The 11,544-nt window shown below is 37.8% G+C and overlaps 1 protein-coding gene across 1 annotated transcript; it reads left to right on the forward strand.

The window, feature by feature from the left end:
* The first annotated feature begins 3,552 nt into the window (after nucleotides 1–3,552).
* Nucleotides 3,553–10,594, forward strand: nkx1.2la (NK1 transcription factor related 2-like,a). Its single transcript, XM_020515660.2, has 2 exons — nucleotides 3,553–3,808; nucleotides 8,507–10,594. Exons 1-2 carry the CDS (start codon nucleotides 3,568–3,570, stop codon nucleotides 9,127–9,129), a joined length of 864 nt encoding a protein of 287 aa, XP_020371249.1. The 5' UTR covers nucleotides 3,553–3,567; the 3' UTR covers nucleotides 9,130–10,594.
* The last annotated feature ends 950 nt before the right edge of the window (nucleotides 10,595–11,544 follow it).

Below are 11,544 nucleotides of genomic sequence, written 5' to 3' on the forward strand. Positions count from 1 at the left end.
TTTGAGGACTTTAATAGGATCGTTGCAGCAAACTAAAAGTATTCTGGTCAGTAACTAAAAAGCATGAGTTATTCTATAATAGTAAATAAATTATGAACATTTGGAGTTGGTGTTGGGCGGGACTGAATGATGGCCTCATGAGGAAAGCATACAGTTCCTATGAGAAGTCGGTTCCAATGATTTTTAGTGTCCAGTCTTCAATGAATCCATTCTAATTCACCGGAAAAGACACAGTACTTGTCATCCTTCTGATTAGTATGCAAAATACGGAAGTTTTTTTTGCTAGAGTTCTGCATTCGAGGTACAACAAAAATTTACATGCGGCGTGGGATTTATTCACGGTGCATTTTTCCTTTAGCCAGCTTGTGATGGTAGATGTTTGTTAAAGTTTGATCGGACGTAAACATTTACAGGAGGGTGAACAGAATGGCGCCAGTAAAATGGTACCGTAAATGCATTTATAGGTGAGGGAGGAGGTTGTAGCAAATTGCTAATGTCACTGGATACTGTCCAAGCCAATATTCTGGAGGACAAGGGTTCGAATCATACTAGATTGTGAGATTTGAATTCAGTAAACCTAGAATGAAATGTTAGTCAAATAATGACTGTGGTTAAAAAGAAAAACTGGTTCACTTGAGGTAAGGAAATCTGCCATCCTTACCTGGTCTGACCTACATGTTACTCCAGATCCTCAGAAATGTGGTCGACTCTTTGACTGAAACAGCTCTAGCAAGTCACTTAACCCAAAGGCAATTCGGGCAACAAATGTTAGCATTGCCAATGACGCCCACATCCCATGCAAGAATTTTTAAAATTGTTAATATATATAAAATCTGAAATACATCTACAAAATTGACAATTGAGTTCTGAGGAAGGGTCACCGGACCCGAAACGTTAACTCCGTTTTTTCCTTCACAGATGCTGCCAGACCTGCTGAGCTTTTCCAGCAATTTCTGTTTTTGTACAAAATTGACAACACTGTTTTCAATTGTAACATTTACCCAATATGACAGCCATCCATAATAGTGGGATATCTCAGGCCATTGTATACATTGACTTCAAAGCGCAAGACATAGAAACAATATACAAAGGAAGGAAGTCAGGCGAGCCTTTTGCTGTTGACGACATTTCTAAGATAAGTGCGTTGCAGAAGCTGCTAGGAAACTGGTAACAGTAGCAGATGGAATAAAGCAAAATCACTCAGCCGCAACATACTTGTACAGTATTTTTGAATCAGAAAATTACGTAATTTGACTACCATGAAATTATATTTCATTAATGCCTTAACGCTTTGAATATGGCTTGGTATGAGTTTCACTTATTGAAGTTACATTCCTGTTGCTGCATCAAGCAAAAGATCCCAGGTCTGGAAGACATCCCTGTGCGTGTACTAGGACTAAAATAGAGAACTGCGGATGCCGGGAATCTGAAACAAAAACAGAAATAGTCCAAGAAGATACTGCCTGACCTGCTGAGTTTCTCCAGCAATTTCTCTTTTTGTATTACAAATAATTTGGACTCAGATGCAAGAAATACCAAAGCCTCGATTCTTTTTCAAATCCCACGATAATAAATGTTTAAATGTCACTGCAATATTTAAACAAATAAATATCAGATAATTAACATCTTAAAAATATCTGCCGGAGCCTCGTTACTGTCTTCAGAAGGTGACGAAGTTTAGTACTGCTGTGTCTTTCATCGCAGATTTAACCACAAGATTTTTAAAACACGTTGGAGCCCAAAGATCGCTGACAGTAAAGGCTAGGAATGGTCACTTTGATATGTGTGATATGCATTCAGCTTTTTGCAGCATATTAAATACCAGGGAAAGGGGAAAAAAAACTTGAGTACTTTTTTTTAAAGTCAGTGTGCTAGTTAAATTGAAAAAAAAACAGGCTTATGAGAAGTTAGTCCAAAGTGGGTGTGACGATGTGTTCAAGCTTTATTTGCATTGCCAGCTGGGTGCAGGATGACTATAACATTGACATGAGATGTATCCTCCCGCTCTCTGCATTTCCACAGTCTGGGAACGCCTCTAAAAGTATTAACAGATGCAAATGAATTGATCTACATAATGTTTTTTAAAAGATCCATGTAATTAGAGCGGACAATGGGGTATAATTGCAGTGCCGGATGGACGGTTAAAGTGCAACAGGGATTGTTCTGCTGATTTGCAAGAAGTCCCAGATGGACTGAATCGAATGGGTTTTAGAGCATTTCCTTCGACGTTGAAAACGCTATCCACAACAGGTTAATCCAAAGTAAATTCGTGTCATTTCAATAACAATGGAGGAAAAAAAGTGGTCGAATTAAAGTAAATTAAAGTATGGTTCTCTTGGCTATTTTGAAAATGCTCTCCCCTAGTGAAAGTGAACGACGTTATGTTTTGCTTTTGAGGTTTTTCCAGCAGATAAAAGAACCGTTTACTGGAAAATAGACTTAGTTTGGTGCCTTTTATACTAGAGGCTATATCATATTTACACCCTCACAATTTTAAAGTGTTGAAGCACTGTGTAAATATTCCGATTTTACCTGAGGGGTAGCCTCTACAAAGCAGCTGGAATTCCTCAGCTGTGTAAGGCGCTGGAAACTAACTTTTCACAAAAGTATTGTTCGATGTTTAAACATGAACTCTCTGAAAAAGAGATAGGTAAAGAATTGCAAATACTGTACCTCTGTCCTTAGCACATCTTTACATCATACAGGGCAAGATCAAATGGAATCTGAGATTGGGAAATAATTAACAGCAGGGCTAGAGTTAGGAGAATAATTGATTCCAATTATTTGGTATACATTTTCTAAATTTGATTCAGAATTGAGATTGCAAATTAAAATGGCCAAATGCCGATGCATTAATGACTTTATACCTGTTATTTAAACTTGCTTATCTCATTGTAAATAAAAAGGTTAACTTGTTAAAGAATATTCTATACTGAATATCCATTCAAATGTGTTGATAGAGTAGGCAGAATTAACATAAAAAACAGCTGTAGGAAGTATTTTTTTGTTAAATGATTCTTCATTTACTGCAACAGTTAACTGAAATTAAGTATTCTCAAACAAAAGAAACCTTTGTTTTCTATATACTGTGATGTCAGTAGAGATCCCTTTGATGTTCAGCTAAACTATTATTGCAATCACACGTGGCGAACCTGCCCATGCATATCCAAAGGCCTCTGTAGTGTTAATAGCTGATCTGCTGCTGGGCTTTAGACCACGTGCACTGTTATTATTAGTCTCTGTCACTGTAGCCAGACGTTCAACAGACCAGCTCCAAACTAGAAAAGGAGCCCCACAAAACCAGCACTAGAGCAGTGGTTACTTCTATATGTAGAGACCCCGCAATCTCTGTTTAAAACGGACAAAACTGATTACCATCAATCTAAAGCATTCGTTAATAATTTCGGTGTCAGGTGTGAAGTGGCTGGCGTTGTCTTAAGAGTCAATTTTAACTCCAAAGTGAATTCGTGTGCGCGTTCCCGCTCAATTTGTGACAGAATCGTTGTCTTGTCTGATCTGCGGAGCAAGCTGTAGCCCGCTGGACAGTGTCTAAAGGGCGAGAGGGCAATGTTCGAGTCCCCGGACATTGGGGAAGAAATGGCCCCTACTCATAAGATTTCCTTCTCCATCATAGATATACTGGACCCTCAAAAATTCACAGGCAAGTCGCAGCCGTTTGAGCTGCATCAGAACGGACCAAATGAAAGCAGTAAGTTACCCGTCCCTTGCAGTGGAGATCAGAGTTTAATGGAGACAGGTGAAAAACTAAGTGCTGAAAAGAACAGCGACCAAATCGACACCGATTCCGGTGAGTAATATTACACGATCTCATCTTAATACAGCGTTACGATACTTTAATTACAAAATATCAATAACTCTGCGCATTGCCTGCACCAAAGTGACACTGGTCTTTTGCTGGGCCTCCTGCAGGCTTTTGTCTTGAATCAAGAAATTACGCAGATCTTTTTATTGCATATTTTGTCTTGACTTCCTCACGAAAAGTTTTATTATTTGAATTAGTAGACTATTTGTTTTCTAACCCAGTCTTTTCAAATCAAGCGGATGTTATGAATATTGTGAAACTGACAAGGAGTTGGTTGCAGAAGTAACGAGGAGTATTTGTTTACTGACGCAGGTCTAACTCCTTGCTTCTTGTTTACTTTCCAGAGCGCGACTTTTTTGTAGTAACTGAAATTGCTTAGTGTTTGAACCAGATAAACAAGCATAAGTTCAGTTCAGATTTTCTTCCAAATCGGGAGACTTGGTTAAGACTACGCCAAATGCACCTGCTGTTTGATGTGGGCACCATCACATCCACTTTTGGAAGACAGGTGTTGAAATGGGAAACAACTACTTTGTTTCATTGAAGATTATTTTGCTGTGGTCACTTCCACGACATTCCATATTTAGTCCATTTTAATTTGCTGTTCCGCTTATGTGCTTTAGCGCGAAATCCGCAGAAATGATAAATATGACATACACTACATGTCATATCTTGAAAAAACAATTACAGTTGTTCAATAACAGCTCTTTGCTAGGTGTGATTGGCACTGGGTGAGAGTCTGGGTAATTGTTTAAATCGTCCCATGGAGGATGCCGCTGCTCAGATGATCGATATCCTATTACTGACTTGTGCATATCTCCTTCCAACAGCTTGCAGGTACAGCCGTGAAAACGCGAGTCTGAAGCAGATCGAAGGTCCAAATATTTTTCGATTAAAACTTACCTTTAATAGATGGCATTATCGATCTGTTAAAATCTGGAACTCTAATTGCACATCGCGGCTGATGTAGATTGGACACTTTTTTCCCCGTGGATCCTGTCATAACGTTTCCATCTGCCTTTAAGTATTTCTCAGTTTCCTCCCAATCAGGATAGCGGCCAGTGCCCATATCCTTCTAACATTCCTCCCCAAATAACAAAAAAAAGTCGTAAACCCATCACCTATTAGAAGTGACGAGTCGAATAAAACCCAATGCAATTATTAAAATGACAAATAAAATATGTCGCTGTTAAAATCTTACACTTGTACCTTAGGGAATGAGGGCTCTTGCATTCCAAGATGATGTTCAAGAAGTGCTGTGAACCTTCACTCAAGTGAAGTCTATCCTAGACGTTACAGCACAAGATAGTGAAATGACCGGAGCAACACTAGTCACAGATTTGCACGATTTCTAACCGATTTCTTTGAAAGGATAGAGCCCTGAGCATCCCTCTCTCTCGCACAACCCGCCTGTTCAAAAAGAGAAGTTTCTGGACAAATGCTAACTCACATTTCTCCAAAATGAACTACACTTACAGAACAGTCACATAGTTGGGCCAATTATAAACTGTGTATGAAGCGGGCTTGTTAAATTTTACAGTAATTTCTAATCGTCAGTGATTTGCGAGAAATAACGTTAAAATGTTACAAAGAACTCATGGAGAAGGCTAGGGTGTTTACAAGAAGTACGGGGTAGCCGGTTTATATCTCCACATTTTCATATTATTTATTGCCAGTTGGTATAATTCAGTATTTGGTAGGATCTGATTTGATTTCATCCTTCCTGTATTGCACTACAGTCGGAACAAATGGGTCAAGTATTTCCACTGAGCCGTGGTCTCGAGGTTATTACCATTTTCAGGACCGTAAGAAAGACAGCAAAAGGTTACTAAGCGACCAATGATTGAGCGATGGTATGGGGGAAAACAAGAAGTTCAGACATCTATTTACACATCTATTAATGATTATTGATATAAGATTATAAGTCAGTGATCCAATCGAACCGCGTATAATAAAGAAATAAAGTTAGCGCTGCGAAAATATAGGTAAGGGATTTGACTAGATGGGAGAAATAGAGCCAGTGTCCGCCACGATGGACCTAGATCAAGCTTTCTCTAGATGGTTTAGTCTTTCATTAGTTGCCGTTAAGTACTCTCGATTCTGTGCGTGCAACAATGTGGATTAAAAGAGGATATTTTACAGCAAGGGGTGAAATTAGTACTAATTTCATGTCTTGCTCACGAAAAAGCAGATATGAACTTGAAAAAGTATTTATTATGGTAATTGGCTGCCGGGCTTGTATGCAAAGAGCTAAACTTTATACAAGACACGTTGCTGCAAGAGATTAAAAAGAATGGAAGTTTCGTTTATGCTGTTAGACATTTCCGACAGTATTTCACGATTGATAATTTACCTATTAGATCATCACTTTTGCAATTATCTTGGCATGTTTGTGTACACACATTTATAATTGTTTATGTAAACCACTGAATCACTGGCTAACTTTGACTTTATATGTCTCTGTAGCTCTTATACGTTTGCTTCCATCTCACATTATGTCTTTTTCTGGCATAATGATATCGTCCCTCATTTACACCTCCTAATTTGTACAATTATTCCTATGTCTGTTTTTGAACACAATTTTATCTTCTTCCCTATGGGATGACTTTATGTGACATGTTACACCTAAACAGAGCTTTGTGTGACAGTATTTGCAAGCTGACAAAGGCTGGGAATTGAATATTCAAGGCTATTTGATATTTCAGAAAGATAGGCAGAAAAGAAAAAGGAGTTGGAGTAGCTCTGTTAACCAAGGATGAGATTCATACAGTAAATATGGCTTGAAATATAGCACTGTAGAATGATTGGGTGGAAACAAAAATAGAAAGGGAACCATTTATAAGCTCTCTAAGACTATGTGTGATCTGTATAATTCAGGAAATGATGGGGCTCTGTAAGAAAGCTACTATTATAAACATGAGTGGAACCAAGTGAAGAACAGGTTGTTTTACACTTAGTGAAATGTAATAAGATTGAATAAATAAATGATCTCATGGAAAGTATCCTCAAGAGAAATGGCCATACTATAATGAATATTGCATTCAATTTGAAGGTGAGAAATATAGGTCTGAATCTAGACTCTTAAACTTAAATTAAGATAATTGTAATGATGTGGAGGGAGTCGGTTGAGAAATGCTAGGCATTTAAGGAGCTATCTCAATAATGAGATATTCAATTTAACAGAAAATCTCTATTAGACAGAGGGACCATTTCTTAATGCAGGAAGGATGAGATCAAATTGAAAGGCATACAATACTGCAGAAATAGTGATAGGCCTGAGGACTGGGAAAATTTAAGAAAGAATGACTAAATAAAAAAAAGGAAATAGGATATAAGAATAAACTGCTGTTTGTAGTAATTCCTACCAAGAAATCAATTGTCATGGTATGCGACTCTTGTCTGTCTTGTACCACACTCACACAATCATTTTAGCTCACCTACAAACACTCTGGTACATCCATCATCCAACTGTGTCATTGTCAATCCCTCTTTCTGCTGCTCTCCTTTTTGCCTTAGATCTTTGTAGCTTTTCAGTTCTGATCAAATGGCTGAAATCCTGACATTTCTTTTTCTGGATGTATATTTGGAGGGAATCTTGCCATGAGGCCCTGTAAAATTTCTTGCCCCACCTTACCTACTATTAATTACCTACCAGCCTCTGTGGCATCTCTCACATCCAATTCTATCCCCATTTCGCCATACATTGTTCTCAGAACAACTCACCACTCAGCAGATATCCACTATAAGTTCAGCAGTCCTTGTACTTACGGCATCTTTAAAGGCCAGTGTACCTGGACAAGCATTAGCAAACCAGTGTTGCTCCACACTAGAAAAGTAATGGCACAGCAGCCACAAAACTGTGCTGATCACAATACGTAGCCAGTATGGCTGACTCTTCCACATCCAACTCCATTTGCTCACCCTAGTCGATGACTGACCCCTTGGCCACACCATGTGCTTGTTCTTAGCTACATTCCAACTAAACACCCTCTCTAGGTCACCATTACTCTGTCCCCAAGATCCGTGCATCATGTCATTGTCCAATAGGGGAACATCACATGCAGGTAAGGAATTGGGCGATTTCTCACATGAACTTTTATATTTGGCGAATTAAAGGGAATACAACCAAAACTGATAGGGTTTTGAGTTTGCCACGACAATACAAATCAAATCGTGGCATGATGACCAATGGCAGATTAGCCTTCCGTCATGGTTATCTGCACCAAGGTCTCATCCACCGGAACTGATGTCAACCAAGTCCAGTTTGACTTATAGTGTCTGATGTAGCTGAGCTCTGTGAATGGACAAACATTTAGCAAATGTAGTAGATGTGGAAAATATAAGGTTTGTCATTTTGATAGGAAATAATGGAAAAGCAAAATATTATTTAAATGGAGAGAGACTGCAGAATGATGTGACGGAGAGAGATTGGATATTCTTGTACACCAATCTGAAATGGTTACAATCTTATTGAATGATAGAGCAGGCTCGAGGACTAAATGGCCCTTCCCTGCTCCTGTTTATTTTCTTAGGTTAAGTTTAAACTTGAGAATAGCAATTACCATTTATTGTATTTGCACGGACATTTAATGCAGCAGTGAAAACAGGGGGTTAAAGATTGCGATGTCATCATGCGTTCCAAAAAAATATCTGGATGATATAATTTTAAATGCTTCTTTGCAGATGGAAGTGATTGGAAGCATGATACACATTCCAATGCTAATACATCAACAATGTCTGTGGAAACTTGTGGAAACTTTCATTCATTTAAAGAGAATAAAATTCCTACGCAAGCTGAATTTGACAAAGACCATACTGCCTCTACTGAATTGGAAACCAGGTCTGAACATACTGCAGCAAGACAAAAGCGCCGTCGAGTTGAACCAGGCTGTGCCAAACCAAGACGAGCGAGAACTGCCTTCACTTATGAGCAACTAGTGGCCCTGGAGAATAAATTCCGCTCAACTCGATACCTTTCGGTTTGCGAGCGTCTCAACCTTGCTTTGGCCCTCAGCCTTACAGAAACACAGGTAAAAATCTGGTTTCAAAACAGACGCACCAAATGGAAAAAACAGAACCCTGGGGTAGACAGCACAATGCAGCCTGGATCTACTAGCCTGTCTCGAGTCAGTCCAAGCCCTCCGGGACCAAGTGTACTCAACTTCCCAACTTTTCAGACTTACGCTGCAGGAAACGTCATTTGCCAGGCAGCAACTCCAGTCCCTTTAATCTCATCCGCAGCGGGGCTGATGTCTCCCTTCCTGAGTTCCACCTACCTGGCACCATTTTACGCTCCCCATTTGTGAAGACAATGCCATTTATTTCTTTCAGATAATAAAAACTGATGTGGAGTAGACTGAAAACCAGCCTTTTCCTTAAGCTGCCATTTTTCTACAACATCTGGTGTGCTTCTTTTAAAAGATTCAATGGTATTGTAAGCAGCAACATCACCACTTCTAAGGGACCAATTGGTTATAATAGTCTATACTTCAGATTGTCTTCAACAGTCAGGTTAATTCAATTGCTTTACAGTGACAATGATGAAAGTCTCAGCGAAAGTATTAGACAAATACTACTGCTCCCTCTCAAAAAGGGAGAATGAACAAATCCATCAGGGTCAATTCCACAAAGAAGACTCATAACGTCTAATATATTCTTGTGGAACATTATTCAGTTTAAGATCCTGATTCTATACTTATGAAGCTAATAGTTGAGTTACTCATTTGTGTTAATAGCCACTGAAAAGGGCACTAATGTTCTATTACTTGAAGTAGTTAAAGTCCACCTTGTAGATACATACTGTTACCCACATTAAGTTATTTCAGTTTCTTGCAACCAGTGTTAACAGCAAAAATGATAGGAATCCGTGCTAACTGTTTTCTTTCTCAAATTGAATGAACATTCATGTTGCAAATTCCATTCACTGAGTAACAAAGCTAAAGGGATGTGTACATGTCATTCTTAGATATTTAACACAGCGTATGATTTTTAAAAAATGAATTCCTGAAATACAAAGACCTTTATGGACACACTGAAAGGTTGGTTATGCATGGAAGTCTTCTGAACCCCATAATAAAATCACTTAAACTTTAGCTGACCAAAAGATGATGAGACATCACTGGGATTACATTAAAAATATATTTGAAAATAATGTAATAGCAGTATTCGGAGCATCATGAAAAAAACATTCTGTCTTCAATCCATTATACGTAAACAAAGAGATTTGAAAATTTTGTCCAGGCATTAGCAAACTTATGCAGAAATCTTGTAGTTATAGATATTTGGATTCTTGATTCTTGATCCCCAGTGCTTCTCATTGCTCACTCCATTATTGATCTTTCAATTCAGTTAAATATTTGTTGATTATTTAAACTGACATTACAATCCAGATAAGCTCTGTAATAATCCACAAGATAAAATGGTTAAAACTTGGCAAACCGTGAACTTTGCAATAGTATTAAGTTATTAAATTTTTCAGTTAGATTTTACTGTTATTTAACTTCAGTTTCCTACTGCGTGTACAATCTCTCCAAACCAAGTGTCTAAAACTCAAAAACTGGACATTTTCTCAAATATGCTGATCAATTTTTTTTAATATTACGGAATTAAAAATAACACGTGGACAATTCAGCTAGGTACTGCACTTGTTATGCGCTTTGTCATTAACATTAATGTATAATTCAGTTCCAAGTGACCCTTGACCCCATTGGACCTGGAATTCACCTAAACTGCCCATGCCCAAATAACTGACTTGAAACCTGGCAAAATCAATAACCAGCATGACTTTGATTTCATGGCTTCTGGCTTTGAGAGAGTGTATACATATTAAATTTCACATGCTTTTCAAATACATGTGGTCCATGTTTATGTGAATACTGTAAATTATTCAAATAAAACACTAACATATAAGAATAAAGTTTAGAAAAGAACAGAAACTTTCTGACTGCACCATTGTATCCTTATTTAAATTATCCATTAAAATAAATTGGGAATCCATAGGAAATGAATGTAAACTAGTGTAAGTGCATTATTAACATATTTCAGGCACAAATTGGAAACAATGTTGTGGACTAAAAAAACGATCTCTACGTGATCCAAATTTTTGGGAAGAATGTAATTTTGTATATGTTTACATTTGAACAGAAACAATGTTTAAACAGCTTCCATACTCCACACTTTAACATGATGAATTTTTGACTGGCTGAAATCAGAGTATTTGTGTTGCCTAAATAAACCTTGCAGAAAATAATTTTCTAAACTTAGCTACAAATACAATTATAAGCCTTGAATCTTGGTCTACTTTTAGTGCATTGGAAAATTGTCCGTCAGATATTACAATATCACACTTGTAAAATGTTCATTATAATTGCTTAAATCTTGGAACAATGGTGATAGCCTCAAAATGATTAAATGTGTTGGAAAGTAGGCTTAAAAGATGCTAAATAGACAATCAGAAGTTGCATTTATATAGCACCCTTCACATCCCCAAGCACCCCAAAATAAGTATTACTTTGGAAATACTGTCACTTTTGTCTAGTAAGAAAACCTGACAATCAATTTGTGTAGATTTGAGTCCCAGCTGCAGTAATGGGATGAATAACCAGATAGTCTGTTACTGGTGGTGTTGGCTAAGGAATAATGATTTCACAACACCAGGAGAATTCCTTTGCTGTATGTTGAATAATCACTAGTACCTTTCAGATCCATGAGCAAACTTTTAA

Source organism: Rhincodon typus, chromosome 20, assembly GCF_021869965.1.
Source record: "Rhincodon typus isolate 14 chromosome 20, sRhiTyp1.1, whole genome shotgun sequence".
In the NCBI taxonomy this organism is placed as follows: Eukaryota; Metazoa; Chordata; class Chondrichthyes; order Orectolobiformes; family Rhincodontidae; genus Rhincodon; species Rhincodon typus.

Coding starts and splice junctions, on each gene's coding strand:
- nkx1.2la (XM_020515660.2), top strand. CDS start 3,568: ATGTTCGAGTCCCCGGACATTGGGGAAGAAATGGCCCCTACTCATAAG. Junction 3,809..8,506: donor CCAAATCGACACCGATTCCG/GTGAGTAATATT, acceptor GCTTCTTTGCAG/ATGGAAGTGATTGGAAGCAT.